Consider the following 23,926-nt stretch of genomic DNA (forward strand, 5'->3'; position numbering starts at 1 on the left):
ACGACTGTTAGGTCAAGTTTAGTCAGCGCCTTCTATGTTTATTTTGAAATGGCGTAAAACGTCAATATGGAGAAAAGCCATAGTTTTGAGAAAATAAAAAGCGTTTGTGGTCTAATTTTTCAATATTTAAAAACTTACTCTAGTAGTGCATAATTTGGACTCATAAAAATTTGCAAAAAATGGGAATAAGTCGTTGATTTCGATAATTTTTATGTGAAAAAATGTCACTAAATCAGAGATTTTTAAAAAAAGTCAATAAATTTTGAAATATTTTAGTTATTTGTCCCTTCTAAACCCCAGATAATGCAAGATGCTGACCAGGTGGCCGAGTGGTTAGCGGTGCCTGACTGCGGAACCGATGGTTGCGGGTTCGAATCCCGCTCAGGGCATGGATGTTTCTTTCTTTCTTTCTCTCTGTGTTTTATGTCCTTTCTTCTGTGTGATTGTGTGAATGTAACCCGCCCTATAAACGGGTTTGTTGCTGTATGACGTGGGCGACGCTACTCCACCGCCGTGGCTTAGCCATAGGTGCTCACTGGGTAATGATAAGAGAGTAGCAATTCTGGCATTTCTGAGGCCAATGGGAAATAGACCCAAGTGCCAGCCATTAAAAAAAAGACACTGCAAGATAAGCCCAGATACAGCTTTACATCAAGATGGCATTTACAAAATAAAATTATAGCTTTGCTTCAAGTCTAATGCACTTAAACAATGGCTTTTTCTTTTCTTTGGAGAAAGAATATGTTAATCATTTCTGCCACTGGAGCACTAGCGAGTATAAATCAGTTGTTTGAGCTTTATGTCAATAGAGAGATTTTGAAAAGCGTTACTATTTCCCATTACTCTATTTGAGCTCCACGACGCATGCGCGAAAATATTACTACGATTCACAGTATCGCTAGGGGTTAGAAAAATAGGGTTAGTGGTTAGCACTACGATCAATATAAGACAAACGTAATGCAAAATGTCTCTTATGACAGTGCTTTTACAGGATGTAAAATCGAGATGCTTTTACGCGGGACAAAACCAAATTCCTTAAACCAAGACAATGAAATCAAAATACCTTTTTTTAAAAAAAATCTGTCATAGCCCAATGCTAAAGAGTATTTCGACACAAAATATTAATTTGATTGGCGAAAGGCATTCTGAATACCTCTCTTGTTAGCTACCATTGAAATAGGTTAATTGATTTTTTTAAAAATAAATCTTTGAATAATTTTCAAAATATAATATATTAAAGGCAAAATAGAAATTCTACAAATAAATGCAAATTAATTGAAAAATATCTACGTGTGTTTGGTTAAAAGTTTAGACGTTTTGTAGTCAATAAAAGGCATGCATTTTAATTTCATGACAGTTTTAAGAGTCAAGAAGTCAGATTTGATAAAATTAAGTTGCTGATTTTTTAAAAAAAGGCTTATTTTTTATTTATTTATTTATTTATTTTTTACTCGTTAAACCTAGACATACTTAAAACTTATTTAACTTAAACTTGCTTAATAAGGCTAAAAATCTTCTTAAGTAAAAGAAATTAAAATATTTAGCTTGGATTTTTCAACTTGCTGTTTGCATCCTTAATTAAAAGAAAATGACAAAAATACAAATTTTTCGAATGTCTTATTCAATAATTTATTAAAATAGTCAATAATTTAATAAATTTAAATGCAAAATGAAATAGGATAAAGCTATTCGTTAAGTACATATATATTAAAAACGTATATGCAAACCATTGGCAATAATCTATCGATCATAAAACAAAAAAGTGATTGTTTGATGCACACATGAAAAAGTACACACTACGTGAAAAAAATCTTCTCATAATATAATTTTTCTGTTTTCTTTACTCTCTTTTTAATCTTTTTTGAAGAAAAATGTGAACTATGGCACTTTTTCTTCGCACTTTTCATCACTGGTGAAAGATGAATTACTTTCTTCATCTTCATAAAAATTGAGGTTTTCAGTTCTGCAGGAAAGAGATATATGATTGATTTCATTAGTTTCGTGTTCACTTCCTTTATTAACAGACAAACGTTGGGTCTTTTCGCTTCTTTCTTTATCTTCCAAAACCTGTCGTTTTTGCTTTGTTCGACGATTTTGGAACCACACTTTAACCTGAAATACAAAACATTATATAGTTTCAATTGTACAATTTACTAAAGCAACAAATTAAAAAAAAATTTAAATAAAGCTCATATTCCAAATTGAAATCTTCTTTGTTTTTGTCTCTAGTGGTTATTTATTTTTGGAAACATTTGCTGTACAGAGTGAAAAAAAAAACTGACTATTCTGAATAATTTTTGATCTAAATTATCGGATTTTCGCGTTTTGTGAAAGAAAACGTATTTTCAAAATTCGATTTCTCAAGAGTTATTCAACCGATTTCGCTTAAATTTTGTATTTTGCCATGTAAAATTACATTCTTTAAAAAAATGTAAAAAAATGTATACTTTACAATTCAACGCAAAAAGTAAACTTAACATTAAGGTTTCCAAATTTTAAACTGCTCTCCTGACCAAACTATTGGGGCCATATTTCCCAGATTGTGGCTACCCCCTATTTTTGGGGGGTCAGAAATTTGAATATGTTGAAAAAAGTGCATGTTTATTTAGAGAAAGTACGTTTTTGTGTCTGATTTCTTAATTTAAAATAACGGCTGCACTAATTAATTAGCTTATATGAAGTGATCTCCTCGAACCATTAAGATCGAGCCCTAAAACGTGCTGATCTGATTGATCATTAGGGCAAAAAGTTATTCAGGATAATCCGTTTATTTATTTAATTTTTTAAACACTGTTTAGATCAGTGGTTTGCAACCTTTTTCGGCCTATCACCTCCCTCTAGATGTTGATTGACATTTATCACCCTTCTCTCTCTCTCTCTCTCTTTTCCTTATAAAACAATGAATTGTAATTAATAAGCATCGATAATACTGAATTTTTCTTTATTTTTTCCACAAGAACAGATATTTGAAGAAAAATAATTAAAACAGGAGTACATATTTATTTTTTTAAATTGGAATCCATGAAAATTGAAAACGTTGATAGTTAAAATTTGAAAACTCTATTGTTCATCTTTACATTGACTGTCTTGTTCCTTCAGTAAAAGCATTAATGTTCGTCATAGGTCCGTTTTCAAGCAAATATTCAACCTATTTCCTAGTTCTGAGAAGATCTGGACGACAGATCTCCGTTCAGCCTGAAGTATGACGAGAAAGTTCATAAACTTTAATTTTTTTGATTTACTTATCTTTTATTTTAACTCGTGATTCTTTGTTTGAACTATGAACGATTGGTTTTGCATACGTTTTCAATTTCAATATTCGTTAGCCAGACTTAGATAAAATGATGAGCTTTCTACGAACACAAAATTTCAACTGAAAATCTTTCTGCATGTAACTTTCGTAACATGTTTCAGCCATTTCATCGCCATCTCTATTTAGCGAAATTTGTGAATTACAGATTTTTTTTGAAAGTGATTTAATTTTTACAAAATTCAATATTGATTCCTACCGCAGGGATAAGTTTGATAAAAAACAAAAAAAAACCTTAAAATAGAAATCGAAAAATGCTATGTACAAAAATACTTTTTAAATAATTAAGAAAATGCCTGAAATTTAAGCAAGAAAAAAATGTATGTAGGAAGAATTCATCGGCAGAATAATTATCAACGGTTTTCTAAAAATATCAACGCTTGATTTTATTTATTTATTTATAATTTGTGATTATGAACATCAATCTGTGATTTTTTAATCACGTGAATACGAATCTCTATTTTTAGTCTTAAAATTACATGAATACGAATCTCGATGTTTGATTTTGAAATTGCATGAATACGAATTCCGTTGTATAATTTTTAAGTTACTTGAACACGAATCATACATAATATTGGCTTTTTTTACGCGAAGTAGGATATAATATCGTGAAAATACGAAAGACGATGTGTGGTTTAAATCATGTGAATGTCATTAAGTCATGTTTGCATAGGTAAGATAAAGCATGAATACGAATCAGAAACTTGAGAACGATGATTAAGAAAATTGATGATGTCTTCGAAAAGGCGGGGAAAAAAATTGGATTGAAAAAGAAAAGCAGACAACGCTCAAGCAGCATGCCTGAAAGTCAAATGCAGAAAAGTAGCGGGAAAAGTGCGGTTGTGCTAAGCAGAGAAAAAAAATTTCATATCTGTCAGAGAGACTTGAGTGTTAGAATAATGTAATTTTGATAGTTTCTTCTTTTTTTGTAAAACTAAAAAAATTACCGTGATCGGGAAAATTTTTTCGCGAACGGTGTTCATATATTATGCGTAACTGTCGCTAACTTTTTTCTTTGCTGTTTTTATTTTTTCTATTTTCTTTAGAATATTCATCGCCCCCTGATCGCCCCATAGAGGGAGAAATCACCCACTTTGGGGTAATAGCCCCCAGGTTGGGAACTACTGGTTCAGATGATTATTAAAAATAAGAGAAACAAATCAGTGTTCTTTAAAAGTCAACAAACTATTAACAAATGAATTGAAAAACCAGCAGGGAATGGAAGTGCACAAGATATAAAAATTATTGTTCTGTTAATTTTCATTTTTACACGAATTTTTTTATTACGCTAAGAGAATTCATTTACTGTTATTTCAAACGAATTATCGAATATAATAAATGAGCATAATTTTAATGTAATATTTTGCGAAATAAAAAAATTATTAAGTAGTGAAGAAAGAGCATGTCGACCCAAATACCGAAAAAAGTATTAGAAGATAAAAAAAAAAATGTTCTCTACAATCAACCTTGGGGGTTTCCAATTAATTTTACAAATAAAGAAACATGTATTTTATGGTATAAATAAATGATAATATATTGCAGTTTCTACATTAGCTCTGATGTAAGAAATATAATATGTATGTAAATATGTGTAAAAAACATGGAAAAAGCAACTTTTTGGGGATAAAAAAATTATTATTTTCTTGAATGGGAGCAATAGCTAATCCCATATATAATGTAGATTTTTGCGTGCATCTGAGTATAATAATAAAAATAAGAATCTTAGATCCTTGTGAAAGCACAATCCTAAGCACAATCGCTTGCGTTTTTGACAAATTTATTGGTTTTTGTATCAGAAAAAGTTATTAGGTGCCGTAATCCACTATAACAACCGTTGGCAGAGAATTACTTAGAACCAATTATGTAGGAATCACAACTTAGTTGATCAAACCTAATCCGGTTATAAATGCGCAGATTAGTATTATGCATTTTCCATTTTTAAAACAAATTCTCATTCTAAGGAATAACACCAAATTGAAACTATGTTTGAATTAGTTCAATTCTGTATTGTTTTTAAATATGTAGAATTGACAAATAAAATTAAAATATTTTTTTTAAAATTATTTGAAAAAGACTTGTGACATATAGATTGAACATTAAATTGTTTTATTTAAATAAAATAGTTAAACTTGAATGAGACGTACGAAGTTTTCTCCTAAATTTAAATATCAAAAACTATGTCTGTTTATATGCATTCTAAATTTCTGTTTTAATTTCTGCTTGTGAAAAACAGCATAAATTTCGAGTTTGTATTTGGATAACTAATAATAAATAAATTGAACTTTACGGGATAGGAAAACAATAAAAGAACTAAGAACATGTAATATATACTGAAAACACTGACATAAATTTTAGTTAACAGAAGCAAATTCTTAAAATTTGCGAGCTTACTGGTTTATGGGAACATGTAATATATGTGCACTGAAAGCACAGACAAGGTTAAATTCTAGTTAAAAGAATTAAATTCTTAAGATTTGTGACTTATTGAGAAGCGCACTGGTTTGTGGGTACTCAATGTTTAATTTTTTAGATATGGGTTTCTCTTCAAAAAATGCTAGTTTTTGTGTCCACATCAATCATAATTTACTAAATTTAATTAATCTGTACATATGAATGTTCATGTAAGCTATACATTTTAAAATTTAAGTACTGTGCATGACAATTGTTAAAATGTTATTTGTGAAAAACTTTTGCGATGTCTCAAAAACAAAATTTTGGATTTCTTGATTTATTGTAAGTTTTCATTTCAAATTTCAAGAGACTACTAATTACATCCGAAATATATGGGTAAAGGAGAAAATTTTTTTGTAAATATATAATGCTTAATTTTGTGCTTTTTGTAATTTTTAAGCACCAAAGTTGTGTCATACTGTACAAGGAGTGTCTTTATTATTATTTTTAAGGTATCATATATGGATGAACTATAATAGCATCTTATTGAAATTGAGAAAAGAAAAAAATTATGCACAGGGGAAAAAAATCTCTAAGTATAGACTTCGGTTAGCAGGAATATTTGGCTGTAGGAGGTTTGGATAATCAAGGTTCAATTGTAATGATAAAATAAAGTTCTGGGTGAAAAAAGTTCTGGTAAAATTATCATACTGTATAGTAATGACATTTTTTAAAAAATTGTTCTGGCTAATGAAACCAAAATAAACGATATTTAAACTATCTAGATGGTAATTTTTCCGTTAAAATGGTAACGGTTTACCGAAATTTCGGTTTTTAAAATAATAGTTCGTAGTACCATACCTTTAGTAAAAAGTACAAGACTGAAAAGAAAATTTAACCGAATAAATGGTTTTTATGCCATACTCTAAGTTATCATGATAAAATAACCAAATTTTATCACATAATATAAAACCATATTTAATGATTAATTTTACCCAAATCATTACCAAAGCTTTTAGGTAAAAATTACCGAGATTTTTGGTGCTTCCATAGAGCCAAAAACATGGTAAATTTTAACCATACTCTAGTAGTTTTGACCACACTTTTTGTCTCAGTGTGAATATTCATAAAAAATTGCCGTTATTAAAGCACATCCGTTGAATGTCAGATCTTTTACATCGTTATTATTTATTTACGTTATTTTGCACAGGTTGGAGAACCAGTTATGCTCGAATGCGTTTTTTTTTTACTTCTACTTTTCAATTTCTTCGTTTGTAGAGGGCACCCCGAGACAATGGCACGCGCTAGTAAATAACTTTAATTGAATATCTGAACTCAGCAGGAGTAGGAAGTTCAACGCCTCAAATACTAAAAGTATATCCCTTTTCACCTTGTTACAGGGAATCGTCACTACCCGCAGATGAGACTGACAATTAGAAAAACGGAAACTTTTTTTAATCACTAGAAAGTTAGGTAATTCTGTTATATGTAATGCTGACTCACCAGTTAGCCAAGCTATATTAATTTTGATTTTTTTTAGACAGAAAGGAGTTTTGTTTACAATTTCTTTGTTTAAAATAATTGATTTAAAAATGAAAGTATTATTAGTTTTAATTCAAAAAGTTGTATACTTTAAAATTATTATTGTTTTTACAAGTTGTTTGATAATTTTTTTTACTGTTGGATTTTTAAATAAATAAAAACAACTCATGTTAAATCATGAGTTATTATTTATTTTTTATCTTATAATTTAACTCAACTATTTATATTTTTGTTTCTTAAACTAAATGATAATAAATAATAAATTGACTTTATAAAATATAGTCTAGTTTAAAATTGTAAATTTTTACGAATTGTTTGATTGATTTTGTAAAATGATGGATTTTAAGAAAGCAAAAACGCGTAATTAAATTATAAATTTTTTCTGTCTTGTAATATAACTACTTATTTTAGTGGTTATTAAAGTGAATAATAATGAATGACAAATTATTACTATTTGTAATCTAACCACAGAATAAAAGTTCGTTAATGCTAAGCAGTCAAGTTTTGTATTTACTTATATATTTTAAATATATACAGATTTTAACTTGATAGTCAATTCATGACTTGTAAAAAACTAAATTAGTTTTTCAAAGTGGTTGCTTTTGTTACAGCTTTGAAAATAATGTAATACTAAAAATAACATTTCCTTCGGATATTTCATGTAGGACAGAAAAAGGACACTAGAATATTAGAGTGGAGATACGGTTCATGTATATGGAGCCATTTTGATTTCACTTGGTTTTTATAAGTAACAATGGACTATTTAAATTATTGATTACTTATTTAAGCTCCATAACAAACAATAATTTCATTTATTTTAATTGCAAAAAAGGCAAAAATTTTTTAAATTAGGAATCAAATCATATTGCTCTAATTCTGACTAAAGGCAAATATTTTTTTTCCCTTAAAGAGTCTCAAGTTTCTTGAATAGATTTGCAAGATTTTATTAAAAAACTTAATGAAACTTTACACTTAAGACACTGTAAAAAATTACTGTAAAAAGCTATATTCCATTTATAACTAGCTAAAAGCTATATTCTACTTATTAATTATATTATATGGTTTGTACCATATTTGAACCAGCTGATAAAAATGTTTTGAGATTAAACTCGTTACGGCACATAATATCAAACTTCTCTCTAAAGATCTATGCACAGTAAAAAAATTAACAACGGAATCAAACTATTGTACGAAATAAAACTATGGTACGGTTCAAAATCAAACTACGGTAAGAAGTATCGGCACTCAGGATGCTGGTACTTTTTACCGTAAAATCCATTTTTACCGGAACATGTTACGGAGTAAAATTTCTGATATACCGTAGTTTTTGCAGTAATAATTACCGTAAAATCACTGAATCTCATGAAAAAATATTAGTGTGAAAATCACGATACAATTTTACGGTAAAAGGGATTTTATGGGTGATGTATTCAAAGTGCCAGTACTTTATATTGTAATTTGATCCGGAATTTCTTACAGTGTATGACACTCTATCATGGATGATCTAAGATTTCGATGTCTTTGAACGATTAAAAAATGATCTCTAATGGAAAACTTTAGTTTGCATTCAAAATTCTTATCTAAAACTTATTCTTCAGAATGAATTATTATCCTGTATTTAAAAATGTACAAAATTGTTCTTGTAAAAAAAATAAATAAAAAAAATGTGCCGTGTAAGGGTGATTTTTTTCACTCAACATGCGTCATTTTCATTAATCAGTTGAATAATAATTGAATAATTAATAATAATTTAATATATTGAAATTAAATCGTCCTAAAAGATGCAATTTCATAAATTAATTATAAAAAACTACAAGTGCAGCTATAATATCCTAGTACTGGAGTTTTAATTATTTCTGACTTTGAAATTCTACTAAATGATTATTAGTACAGTGAGAAAAAATGTATTGCCAAAACTACTAGAATATGGTAAAATTAACCTTGTTTCTGACTCTATGGAAACACAAAAAGCTTGGTAATTTTTACCGAAGTGCTTTGGTAACATGATTATGGTAAAATTAACAATGAAATATGGTATTATAATAAGTGGTAAAATTTGGCAACTGTGGTGAAATTCGGTTATTTTATAATAATAACTTAGAGATAAAAATTCGGTTAAATTTGCTTTTCTGTTTTGCACTTTTAACTAAATGTGTGGTAATAAAAACTATAATTTTGAAAACCAGAATTTTAGGTAAACCGCTACCATATTAACGGAAAAATTATCAAATGTATGGTTTAAATACCGCATTTCTTTAACCAGAAATGTCATTATCACACAATGCGGAAATTTTACCAGAATTTTTTTTCTCCGTGCAATAATTTAGTTTATTTATTTATTTTTCAATTTACATAATTGACCTAAAAATGCTTTAAAAATAAAGAGACCTAAAAATAAAGACGTAGTATGGCTATAACTTCGTTGAATTCTAAATGACATATTTTTGATAATTTTGACTCAGAAAACAACGACAAAATAGTAGTAAGTTTCTAAAACATATTTCAAGCCAAACATTCTGAAACAAAAGAATAGATGGATGTTAATTGGTGAGAATTTTCGGTCAAAAAAATATGTATTTTGTTGGTTATGAATGCGGGTGAAACGTGGAATTCTGAGGAAGCATTTTGAAACTCATGGGAATAATATAAAAAAAGGTTGTACTGACCTTCATTTATGTGTTACAATTCATTAATTTCAAAACTAGTATTTGTCTAAAAATATCTTTTGTTGATTTCTAAGAAAAAGCAACAAAAATCAAAGGCTTCTATACAAAGCCGGGACAGTCGTTTTAATTATAAATTTTTCTAACTGAAAAGCTTTAAGAGTCTAATATTTTTCAATTTTAATTATTAGTTATTAAAATTAATTTTTTAGATAAATTTTTTATTTAATTTTGAAACAAAAAGTGAGTTTAATATTCAGTTGAATAGTTTATATGTAAGGGAAAGTCGGCTATAGTTGATTTAAATAAGCAGCTTAACCCTTTAAAAATGTTTTTATATTTAATTTTTTTTAATTTCACATTTTCATTAATAGGTAAAAAGGAAACAATTCTACATAATACTACGGCAGTTGTTTAAACTGTATTATTTTAATTTTACGAAAGTTTTAGAAGTCAATTATAATTCAGTTTTAATGTTTTTAATTTTAATCTTTTTAAACTGTATTTATTTTTACTTTCCTTAAATCATTTTTTCCTTTATGGATAAGAGCATAGTAATAATTGATATCTTCAATCTAAAAGTCACTGGACTTGGACAGCATTCTGTGAAAGTTTCCTTTTTAATTTCAGCAATGCAAGAAAAGAAAAATTAAATTTTTTAGACTTTTGACGCAGAGCAAAGGAAACAAATTCCTTAAATTAAAGGTGAAGATTTCATTTATTTATAAAAATAGATGAAATTTGAATGTTTGTAAAATAGAGGTAAAATTTTCTTTTACTTGGCTGAATTGTCTAAGAATTTAAATTTGCTATTATAATTTTACATTAAGTTATTTTGGAACACATTATACAATATTTTAGGAAAATTTTTGAAATAAATAGATATTTAAAGTAATAATTTCTTTACATGCTTTTTTGAGTTCTTTATAAAAGGCGCGGGGAAAAGTGATCTGAAATAATTGTTGTTACTAGATTTTTTTGTAAAGCAATTTACATCTTCCGAACTTTATTAAGAAGAAAATAATTAATTTTGATCTATTAATTAACCAATGTATAATGGCATATGAAAAATAATGGATAATAAAATGCAATGTATTTTTAACCACATACTTAATCTCAATTTAATCACAACATAACAACTTTTAAATTCGCTTCGTGAACTGCCCCTAGTCTTATAGTGTCAAATTTTTTGGACATCTTATTTTTATTCATACACTGCTAAAAACTTTGGAACGGCTGAATTTATAACGATAATAATCTGCGAACAAAAATTTGTGGAAGCATATAGAAAGTAGTTTCAATAAGATATAGTTTTATAATATATGATAAAATTTGATAAATGAGGTAAAATTTGATTATTTTATTGCGTTATCTTGATACCTTAGAGCATGGCATAAAAATCATTTATTTAGTTAAATTTACTTTTCAGTTTTGTATCTTTAACTAAATGCATTACAGCAAAAACTATAATTTTGAAAACCAGCATTTCCGGTAAACCGTTAGTAATTTTTTTCTCAGTGTTTTCACCTCTCTTTCTCCCCAAAACATTTCAACTACCGGAAAAGAGAGAAGAATAAAGAAATAAAAAAGCCAAAAAATAAAAAAGTTTAGTTGAACTTGAAATTAGAATATAAATGTATAGAATTAAAACCTCTATGACAAAATAATTAATAAAATTGAATTTATATTATATAAATTCAGAGATTTTAGTCCTATTCAGAACATTAAAGATTTTAGGCAATTTTAGTCAAACTAACACAACAGTAACGTCAAATTAAAACAATAATAATTAATATTTAAAATTAAAAAAATTTTCATGACAGTATATGAGCAAAACTCCATGTTTAATTCAATTTAACATTGGTTATTTGCTAAAATGTAAAACGATTATTTCTCCTGAAGAGGGTTAAATAAACGACAAAAAGAGCTTAAACAATAGATTTTTCGGTGGGAGGTTTTATGTTCGATTCTTGTTACATGTCATCTATTTTCTCTTAATTGTTGGGGTGGAGTTAATAATAATTGACAACAGAAGCAATCATCGACCTGAGAGTTAGAAATGATTAAAGGAAGTGGTGGGTTGGTAATAATTGGAAGTAGCCGTCGACCTTTAAATGGGACAAGTCAACCAATTAATTCCTTTACCGTTTTTATAACGCCGTTTTGTTATTTCTATTGAGAGAAGACTACCAATAATTATTGATGCTTGCTTTCCTGTATAATGTCCACGCGCCGCTAGTCCATCAGCAATTAACTGCGCTCGTAGAAGCAAGACGATCTTAGAATTCTTATCTAAGTTCTGATAATGAGCGTGAATTATTAGAATTTGGTATCGTAATTCCGAGCCAAGTGATGGTATTAAAAAAAGAGACAAAAAGATGTGATGGACTGTTGCTTGCCTTGATTTCTCTGGGGAAAAAAGAAGCAATTTGTTTTTCTTGGTTTTTATTGGATGGATTTCTTTTTTATCTCTTGGCCTCTTTTAGGTCCATTAAATAGTTCTGATATCAATCAGAGTGTAGGTGGTAAAACTTTTATCATATATCTCTCAGAATTATAATTACATTTCTTTTTGTTAAGTTTGAAAGACAGAAAAGAACTTAAGCGTCTATTTGTTTCAAGCAAAATTCAAAATGCTTGGCTAAAGTTGATTCAAATAATATGAATTTTCGTTATAATTTTGAAGGTTTAGGCTGAAAAAAAAAAGACTTTTATTTAAAATTATCTTGGTCTGAGTAACTAGGTAAATAATTTTGACCATCCAAATCTTTGTAATTAAACATTAAAAAATATAATGAATTCATTTTTTTAACACTATGTAGTTCAATAGGTAGTAACTTACAACATTTTTTAGATTAATGCAGAGTTACATCACACATTTTTGTGTTCTGGAATTGTGAAAAACAAAATGTGTTTATTATTGCTTTCAATGTTTAAAAATTTCCAAATAGAAAGGGTTACCTTGAGCTGGCAGGGAGACAACGCTAAAAACTACGTAATGAGCACGAATTAACCTGTTCATTTGTGCTTATTCAATTGTTTCTTTAATTGTTTTAATATATAAAAACATTACATTATTTAGTATATTTCCTTGGTGTCACTGTGGATAATTTTTATATATATTAAATACATTTTACTGCACGAATTATTAGTTGGAACTTAGAGCTCTTTGTATTACCTTATGGAGTTTTGAAATGAATTTAATTATGAGTTGAAAAGCAAAAAATTGACAATTAGGGCTTTTAATATTGAATTTCTATAGTTAAGATAAGAATTTTAAAAAGGGAGCATTTTCCTATTTATCATTTCATGATAAAACAGTTTTTTTTAAATCTTATTTATTATTATTATTAACTTGATAAATTAAAACTACAAAATTATACAGATATAAACGTCAATTTTTCTTTACTACATGACGACTGGAAACGGTTCAACAAAGTTAATACGATTACAGTGATTTTGAGGTACAGATAAATAATTTTTTCGATTCAAGCAAACATTATTTCCTATTTACATAACTGAATTGAAATTCTTTTGCATTTTTTATTTATTCATTTGTCTTGTCTTAAATTTGTTTTGCTCCAAAATGCAGAAAAGTTTCAAATTATTTCAAAGAAAAGTTATTTTAAAACCACCACTTTAACACTGTTTTCAAAATATAATAGTAATTGATAAAAATAGAATTATGATGAAATAAAACAATAAATTATGTATGAAGCAAAATATGAAATAAAAACAAAAAACCTAATATCCACGTACCCGAAATCGGGCAGATTTTAATATAATTTGCAACCAACCCTTCTTCCTGAACCATTGCTTACAAGAGTTCTATACCTTTTGCTTTAATGAGATACACAGTGATTCATAATTTTAGTTTTTTAAAAAAAAAGTCAAGTGATTTCACAGATTTTCAGTTTTTTTAAGTCTCTTGAAATTAAAAAAAAAAAAAATAAAGAAATAAAAAAATAAAGGGTTAGTTTAAAAGTGTTTGATTCATTTTCCCCGTCAAAGATGCTTATTAAAATCTGATATCTGATTAAAAATTGCCTCTGAATACTAACTAATAGTTTCATCTCAAATCCCTATAAAGGAACAACACTACAAGAACTTTCAATAACTATGCGAGAAACAGAATGATCAACAAAAATGTTTAATAATTTTAGTCACACCTACAATTCTAAAACATATATATAAATAGATAATTTCAGTAATCAATACTGTAAACAAGATATAAAGAAAGGAAAATTCTTTTAGGAACAGATATGGGCTTTAATCTTTGGACTCTCATTTCCGCTAGGAGAGAGAAAAATAAAAATAAATATTCAACTGTGACTGTACCTAACAGTCACCTGTCCGAACAGAATAAATAACAAAGAGAATTTAGTACCGTGAAAGTGTGACTTCAGCTCAGCATGTGTAGTGATGCTGTTGGCTTTGCCATTTCTTTCAATACTCCAACTGTGACAACCAGGGAAAGATAAAGATTTTGAAAGAAAGGAAAATATATTCTTTGCTTATCTGAAAGTCCAGAAAATGATGGGGAACTCAGAAGATACATTTAATCGTTCCTCACCTCCATACTAGAAGCTACTTGACTGAACAGTTATAGGGGAAACACCTCACATTACATAATGATCGTATGTCAAAGGTAACATCAAGATCTAGCCTCACCTAGAAACTGGTGGAAGTAAACAATCTGAGTAAATTAGGTTTATCTTGTAGGCGCGATTAGACAAGTATGGTCTGCAGCTGCAAATATTCTTGGCAATTCTTATACAGATAAATGTTATTAAGGTATATTTTATTATTGGGACAAACAATATCATATCCTATAAACATTAAAATAGCAATAAAATTACTTACACGAAGATATTGTTATTAAGTATTTTTTTTTCTTTCTTTTCCCGAAGAAATTTCGATTGTTAGACCTCAAAACATGGAGATGCATATATGTATCAGCTCATATTTTTCTTTGATATTTACTTTGTGACAAAGATATTTTTTAATGCTAGAATGTAAAATGCTCTTTCGGGAATTTGTTTGTGAATTCTTTTGTTTGTTAAGCCATCCATCTTGGTTGTTGTTATACCATAATCCTTATCTTCCATTTTGCTTGATTTCGATTTAAAATTCTCTATCAGTAGAAAAACTAGAACTTCTAAACTAGAACACATTCGGGTATTTATTATCATTCATTTTAATTTATTGTAAATTGAATATTTTAGTTTAGATTATTTTAATATTAATTAATAAGGAATTAATAATTGTGATGGAAAGGCGGAATTTAGAAAAAGTACTAAATTGGAACATTGTATACACTTACCGACTTGCTACATTGAAATAAAATTAATCTTAAAAATAAGACAAAATAACTCACCATCTTACAATAATTATATTCATAGTTTGGTTAAGAGTAAATTTCATTTATTAGAATTAAAAAAAATACTCTATAAAAAAAAATATTTTGATTGTAATTTATGTAGGGATGCACAACCTTTTTCCATGAAAAGCTGCGTATCCAAGTATTTACACATGCATTTAGGATAATTTTTATGTATCAACGCAATTATTTTTATCAGCCAACTTAGTAATATAATGCATGAGCAGAGTGTCGTATTAATACATGCTAAAAATAATGGGATTTTGAAAAACCATGTGGTAATGCGTATTGCCGAAAAAACGATAAAAAAAATAGCGTGGATGTACGCTAAAATTGACACAAATAAAGTAGTACTTCAAAAGTCCGAGTCGTTATAATATCGTGTTAAAAAGACCGGTATTTTAAGAGACACCTGGAAATCTTCGAAATTCAAGTATCATAATATTGTCGTATGAAAAATATTGGATTTCTAAAACTATATAAATCCGTATAGTGATAACCATCGAGAAACGACAATGATTTAGATTTGGCGCATTCGAAACTCAAATGACCTATTCAAAATTTCCAATTTTTTTTCCAAAAAAAAAAAGTCATAATAGTTTTATTATAATTATTATAATGCTCAGTTGCTGCCGTGAGCCGCACATCAAGACCTGGTGGGCAGCAGGCTGTGCTCACCTGCATATAGTGTATTATTTCTTGCGCTCTTACGCCTTTAGTGCCCCCCTGAGCAGCAGGGGTTGCGGGGGTGTTATTTACGCCACTGTTTAATACGATATTTAAAAAAAAGTTCATAGTTATTACCTGAGTTTCAGTTAAGCCTAAACCTTCTGCAAGTTGTTTTCTTTCATTTCCTGTAACATAATGATTTTTATCAAACGCACTTTCTAATTTCATGAGTTGAGATGCTGAAAAAGCAGTTCGTATTCTTTTAGCTTTTCGAAATGGAGGAAGCAGATAACCAGATATATCTGGACCTGTAAAAAAAGAAGCACATGTTTTAAGATTTTGATTATGGTATGTTTAACAAATCAAGAAAAAATTTACAAATTTCTTTTTTAATTTTAGAAGCAAAATATAAGTTATGACAAAATGTATTAGCTACGAATTTCAGAGTTTTAACCCATTGTTTCTTTATTAGGTTATCTTGACGCTGGCACCTTTGCAGGTTCTACTAAGAAAACTTTGACGCAGTTTTCCCAGCACCAAACTCTCAAAAAAATTGGTTCAGTACTGTATCTTAATATCCGTGTTTTGAACCAAAATACTGTGCAAACTGATTTCAATCCTTATAAGGTGTTCAATTGAGCCAAGGTCCTATTCAAGTTGAACCAAATTTCTATTCAAGTTAATCCATAACATATTTTATTCAAGTTTAAGAAGTATAATAATAAAGTTCGACTTTGAAGCACATTTGGGATGCAGCTAATTTCAACGATATTGTGGCTCAACATGTTTCAAAATTTTTAACATTGTACTAGCGAAAAGGAAAAAATCGCTGCAACCCATGAATATTTTTATTTGTCTAATGTTATTGTGTAATATTTAAATAAACTAATTCTGAATTTTTAAGCCAAAGTGAGAAAACATTTTTTCTCCATCAGTTCTACTTTTGAAAATTATAAGTTTACATTACTTGTAAAACATGTGAAAAACATATCTTTCAATTCTTCAAAAAATCGGTTTATGGTCAGCATTTCGAAATGGCACTGACCATGAGGGTTCTATGATCCAGTTCTACTCTAACTAGCAACAATATCATGTCTTGGAAAGTCTAACAACTGAATGGGGAAAACATATGTTTCCATGTTTGATCCATATAACGTGATTTAATTCTAATTATTAATTTCCATTCCAGTATCTATCAATCAAATATTTTTTTCCCCATAAATAAGTGACTTCCTTTCTCCATCGCAAATATTTTTTTGTAAGTAAATAAAAAACTATCAAGCTTCAAAGTCAAAAATATATCAATAACTTTCCATCTTAGTAAAAACAACCACTAAATGACAATCGATTAAAAAATATTTTTAGTAAAAAATTAGTGCAAAAACCACAATGAAAGAGATTAACAGAAAAGCAAAGTTGCAAAGTCAATTACGGAAAATATTCTCTTTTTAATAAAAAAGGGGATATTTAGGAAAATCCATCAACGTTGTGCTGCTTCAACAAAGCGAAAGAGGGTTATAATGTAAAGAGGAATTTAGTGCTTGATTTTTAAAAACTAATCAATAATTTTTGTCTTTAATGATATATTTGGGAAGAAAACAAAATATTTTTATAATTATTATAATCATTATTATTTGTTAATGTTTACAAAACATTTTCGAGCCTCTTACTACTGTAATGAAAAAGAAAAGAATTCCATAAAAATAAGGGGGGGGGGGAATCAGGCAGCACTAAGACAGGTGTTAAATGCATTTCATTATCAGTTATTAGATTTCCCTCTAACACCTGTTTGTTCAACATTTTTAACACATCGTGAATAACTTAACTTACATAATGTGCTCACATAACTTCACATTTTAGTTTTCTCTTCATCTCTAAACTATTTATAGCTCATTAAATAGGATTATCTGTCTGACAAGCTTAAGAGATTAAACATCTCTCTGACATATCATAAGATCATGAATTATGCATTTGCTATTTGCCACACTTCGGTGGCCATAATACTGAACTTAATCTGAAGATCAGAGAAAGGTCAAGATTTTCAAATTAGTGTAAACTAACACAAGCTCGTGTATTCATGTTATTTGTTGATATAGAGTTTAACTAGATTAAGCGCTACTTAGAGCGTCCTACACTAAAAAAATAGTATGTTCACTCCTTTATATTATTCACCTTCTTTGCGTTTTTTTTTTTGCTAAAAAGAAAAATAAATCTGATTTGGTTCGTAGTCCCCTTTTATCTTACAGCTTTTATGTAACGTATTTATTTTTAGAGAAGTGTTTTCTTTTGTTCATTTGGGAAACATAGTATTTATTTTAAAATCATGAAAGTCGCAGCAAAGTATTTTATTATCCTTAAAAAAAGGGAAAATGCGCCTTCGTGCCTTTTTCATATGCATCTTCAAATTTAGGGGTACGACTAGGTGCCTAGGCTAGCTAGTGATTAAGTTGGTATTTAGAAAACTTTTTTTGATGCTTAAATGAAAGAAATTACAAAAGATTATTTGAATTTATTGTATAGAATTTAAGAATATAAGTAAGCTTTATTGCTGTTTAGCTTGTGTTAACGCTCTTAAAATAGAAAAAGTACTATAATATATTTTCTTATAGTGTACTTTTTCGCTTAAAATTGATATGCTTATTTAAAAAAAATTTTTAGACTTTTACGAATTTTCATTGTGAAGATTTTTTTCCACCAATATAAAAGTTTTTTTCAATTTTTTATTTGGAGAATATATAGCAATGAAGAAATGGGTTGTAGATTTAAATTTAAGTTCGGGGAAGATTAAAAAACAATATTTATTTATATTTCTGAATACTTTATTTCAAAAAATAAAAATGCAATAACTTTTCGTTGCTATAAATTATTTCCAGTAGCAAACCCCTTAACTATGTTGTTCTGGAGAGTGTTATGATTGAAACTATGGTTTGAAACAAATAATAATTTAATATATTTTCTAACCACCAGTCAACCCACAGTTCAACGTAGGATTAAAGGATTTGTTATTTTTAAGAAAACTGAAATAGTTTTTGCATATGACTAATTTTAAATTTAACTTTTAATGAACTGAAGATAATTTATGCATAATTTTTCAGGAGTAAAGAAAAAAATCAATTAGAATAAATTTTGCGACTGTCATTCAAAGTGTATGCCTATGTACTATAAAAATTTCCGAATCAAACTATTAAAAATTTAATGTGTAAATCTTATTTTACAATTTGATCGTATCACCTAAATTTAAATTTTCATGAGTCCAAACAAATTTTAATTTTATTAATATTCGATAATTAAACATAAATCTGGGTGCATTATCAAAAAAATTAAAGTAAAAGGAAATTAAAAAAAAAGTAGAAAATGAGAATCGAAAAAAATCGTGCAGTGCGAATCTTCTATATATATTAGAATAAAAAGTTACTTTTTAGTATTAAAACGGCAAAAAATATATTTGTAATGATAATAATACAAAGAATTGAATTTTAGTAGCATAGAATATAAATTAAGAAAAAAGTATATAGAGTAAAATAAAAATTGAAAAAAAAAAAAAAACAACTTGGGTAATTAGGATTACATTTGCATTTTCTCATTGTTTCCTCTTTAACATTTTCCATTACTAAAATATAAAAAAACATTTTCGCAATTTCTCAAATGATGAAGATTAAGTGAAATAGACTAGGAGTTAAAATTAGTGAAAATTATTAGTTATTTTATAAGATTAATGATTGAAAAGGAAAAGTACAATCTTCAATGAAAGTCAATTTTGATTCTTTTTTCCATAGTTATGAATATAAATTATACTCTAACTACATTTCATTTATGATTTCATGAGTAATATATGAATAGTATACAAAAATGTGAAAAGATAAATATCCTGAATTTTATATATATATATTGATATATCCTAGCACTATAGCGGGGACTGCAGATTATAGCAACATCTGCAGATTACTTTTAATTTTTAAAAAGCTAAACAAATAAGCAAATAAGAGAAAATTATTGAGACTCATTTTTAAAACATTTCTAAACTTGTTTCGAAAAACTGAATTGAGAAAACGCTGCAAGGAAGAAAAAGTAAAGATTTTTTGTTATTTGATTACAAAACTAAAATGTATAAGAATTCCTTACTATCCTCACATAAAATTTAACTTAAATTTAAACATGAAGTTTCATGTATATTTTTAAGGTCCTTATATTTGAAAATTTAGCTATATTTGGTGTTAGATAAAGCTAATTTTTCATAATAGTAATCTTCGTCTGGCTGAGTTGAGATTGCAGACAACATATATCAGGCCTTAAATTTCAAGAATTGCGGAATGAAAATGGATCGGATCATGATTTATTTTCTCTTCAACACATTGCCATTTTAAATTCGAAATGAAAGAGGAAATCTTTCTCCAAATAGGAGTCATTTTAATTCTGAAAAAAATGCAAATGCCGAAATAAACTGAATAATACAGAATTTTCTTAATTGAATTTTTTTCTGAGCAAACCACCCTTCTCCTCAAGAGAAACCACTTAATTTGCAACTCTATATTAATTAGTACTTTTAACTAAGCAAATCTAACTGAATAAAAATTTTGAATCTGTGTCATTTTGAATACTGAACAATATATGTTAAATTTTCTGAAGTATAGATATTATTCAAATTAAAATATGCAATATTGATTAAATAATCATTTTTATTTTTCCAGTGACCGTTAGAAATCTTTAAACGTGGTGAACTATAATATCAATAGCCTTAAAATAGTACTTAATTGAATCAATTTAATTAAATCATAGTATCGATCTTCTTGAACATGATTGCTCAAAACTATGGTTCAATTTCAAACCTCAGTTCAATACCTTATTAAAGTTTCAGCAAATATGCACCCTATTATAGTTCAACGAATCAATTTTTCAGAGAGAGCACGAAAAAAATGTCTCTAATTTTTTCCCTAAACATATGCAAATCTATTCAATAAAATAAATTCCAAATAAATAATTTTATTTTGAAAAGAAATTTAATAACTTCATTTAATAGATTTATTCCAGACTAAAACTTGTCTGCAAAAATTTCATTCAGCTGAAATTTTGCTTAAAAAAATAATTATTCAGATTTCAAGCATCAAGAAGTAAAAAGAACACTAATCTCTTTACCATTTTAATAATTTTCTCATTCTATTATCATTTCAACTTTTTTCAAAATGTAATTTTTTTTTAATCCAAAAAGTAACGAAACGACTTCTGTTATAGGAAAAGTATTAAATTTTGCTGTTTTCAAAATATGTAGTAAATATTCAACTCAAAGAAAGAGTATAATTTTATTACCTGAGAAAAAAAAAATCAAGAACTACATCTAGTTCCATAAAATATATTATTCTTATTTTGTGTACAATCAATAAATTATACAAAGTGACCTAATCTTTATTTAGGAAAACAATTTATAGTCACTAGAATATCAACATCAATAACTCTTTGCGTGTAGGACATTATCATGAAGAAAAAAAATTCTGGAAAAATTACAGTATTGTATGGTATTGCTTCTGATAATAAAAAAACGTAATTCTGGCAAAAAAACAAATATTTACTCTATTTAAATCATTCATTTGGTAATTTTTCAAGTCATATGGTAAAGGTTTACCGGAATTTCTGGTTTTTGAAATTATAGTACTTATTACCACACATTAAGTAAAAAATACAAAACTGAAAAGTAAATTTAACCGAATAAATGGTTTTTATGCCATGCTCTAAGGTATCATGATAAATTACCAAATTTTATCACATTTACTAAATTTTATCACATATTATAAAATCATATTTTATTGCTAATTTTACCAAAATCATTACCAAAGCGCTTTGGTAGAAATTACCGAGCTTTTTGGTGTTTAAATAAAGCCAGAAGTAAGGTAAATTTTACTCTAACGACAAAAAATAAATAAATAGAAATAAAAAAGCATACCTGGAAATTCATATATTGGGTTTAATTATTTATTGGGCTGTCTAGAAATTTAATGGTTCTTACACCAAAATTTTTTCGAATCTATTAACCACAATTGTTATAGAAGAGAAAAATCAAACACATCTCAAATTCTAAATAAATAATAGTCAATTGTGAGAAATTGCATTGTATATTGGTCAGGAATCTCCTAGATATTATGACAGAACTTTTATTATTTGTCAATTGTCAGAAAATAAATTTTATATTGGTCCGAAATCTCCTAGATATTATGACAGAACTTTTATTATTAGTCAATTGTCAGAAATTAAATTTCGTATTGGTCAGAAATCTCCTAGATATTATGACAGAACTTTTTAGCAATGTTAGTGTAATAGAAAGAAAAGGAACATACCTGGAAATCTATGTAGAAATCTTTGCCGATGAAAATACCATGGATAACCGTGCAATGCCTCACCAGGTAAAATCATACCGGCTAAAGAATGGTCCATACCTGCGGCAGAAACATGAGGCAAAGTATGTTGATACAAAGCTGCGTTGAAAAGACCGGCTCTCTCTCGACTACCGACTACAGTTCTAAGAGTCGGTGAAGTCCCGGTAAGCCCGCCGGGAAACGTAGGAATAGGAACAAGTACGGAAGGCTTCGGTGGCACAGGAACATTTAAAGGAGAATGTGACTTCGGGATTTCTTCTGTGTGAAATTTATTTATACTAAAGTCTTTGACAGAAACCGGAGAAGCATTGTCTCTGCATATTGAAGTGTCTCCATTATCACTAGCTTTGCCCATCAATGCATCGATGGAAAATGTTAGTTTTGGTTTATTTAGATCCATTATCGAAACATTCGAAATCGCTGTCATTTTTTAAATAACATAATATAAACTCGTTCACTTTTCGCTGTTAATATCGTCTGATCAACAGTAGAATTTTTTTCTTATCCATGTTTTTTATATTTATTTTCCATTAATTCAAATTTATTTGTTACTACCCATTGTCTAAACGTGCAATTTTTACAGTATATGTGATGGCAGTAATGCGATTTAAGTAATAAAAAAAGGTTTTGTAGAATTTAAAAATAGCTTTAAATAACAAGTTTCCTGCCAAGCTAGATTAAAGATTCAATTCTCTCTTAAAAGCGATACTCATTTATATTGCGCTCCTTTGAATTTTCTAGCAAGCGATTTTTTTAATGAAATAAAAATTTAAGAATACGTAAAATTATAACGGTGAAAAAAATAACAAAATTATTGTTTGTTGCGTGAAACTTGAAAGAAAATATTCGAGTCTGCAAAAATATTCTACTCCACACTGTGCTCTCTGAATCTTCATTAATAAAACATGCGAGCGTCAACACACAATCTGAACATTAACTTCTGTGTTTAGTCGAATTGATTCCGAAAACATTAATGAATGTTCAACAAAAGCCACCCTCAGTAACTTACGCTGAAATTTCATTGGATCCAACAATTCACGTGACATTCGTTTACAAGAAAAGTCTTATTTACGAACGAGATACGGCATTTTATTCTCATTGGTCCAAAGTTCCACTGTTGCTAATAGATGGCGCTGATCTTTGATTCCCTTCGTTTTTGATTTGGAAGTTAGTTTTTGTTTCGTATGATATTTCATATTTATGGTTTTAACCGTTTCTCACCGTTCACTGGTGCAGCTGAAGTACAGTTATAAAATTTTCCGCTCGACTTATTCAGCTATATATAAATAATTGTTTGATCAAGTTGTCAGAGTTGGTTAAGAATATGATTATAAAGCATAGTTTTTAAATAAAGTTTTATTTAAAATGGAAATTCCGTATTTAGTTTTCAAAACTGAGAGAGACGCTGATTTTTCTCCCAAAAAATAGAGCATTCATATAATAAAATTTCGAAATTTTTATTTTAAATTTCAATGAAAAAAATATCAGGTAAGTAAAATTAATACAAAATTATATATATATATATATATTTTTGTAAGAAAGATCATAAAAAATTTACATTGACCCACGAAAAAAGAGATTATAAAATGCAAAGTAAGGGGGGGGG

The 23,926-nt window shown here is 28.0% G+C and overlaps 1 protein-coding gene across 1 annotated transcript; it reads right to left on the reverse strand.

The window, feature by feature from the left end:
* Window positions 1-1,604: 1,604 nt before the first annotated feature.
* LOC107448559 (homeobox protein EMX1) lies at window positions 1,605-23,384 on the reverse strand. The gene is made up of 3 exons (XM_016063806.3): window positions 22,282-23,384; window positions 16,091-16,263; window positions 1,605-2,112 (listed from the first exon to the last, which is right to left on the reverse strand). The coding sequence occupies exons 1-3, from the start codon at window positions 22,745-22,747 to the stop codon at window positions 1,879-1,881; spliced, it is 873 nt and encodes a 290-aa protein (XP_015919292.1). The 5' UTR covers window positions 22,748-23,384; the 3' UTR covers window positions 1,605-1,878.
* Between the last annotated feature and the right edge of the window lie 542 nt (window positions 23,385-23,926).

The sequence above is a fragment of the Parasteatoda tepidariorum genome, chromosome X1 (assembly GCF_043381705.1).
Source record: "Parasteatoda tepidariorum isolate YZ-2023 chromosome X1, CAS_Ptep_4.0, whole genome shotgun sequence".
NCBI classification, from domain to species: Eukaryota; Metazoa; Arthropoda; class Arachnida; order Araneae; family Theridiidae; genus Parasteatoda; species Parasteatoda tepidariorum.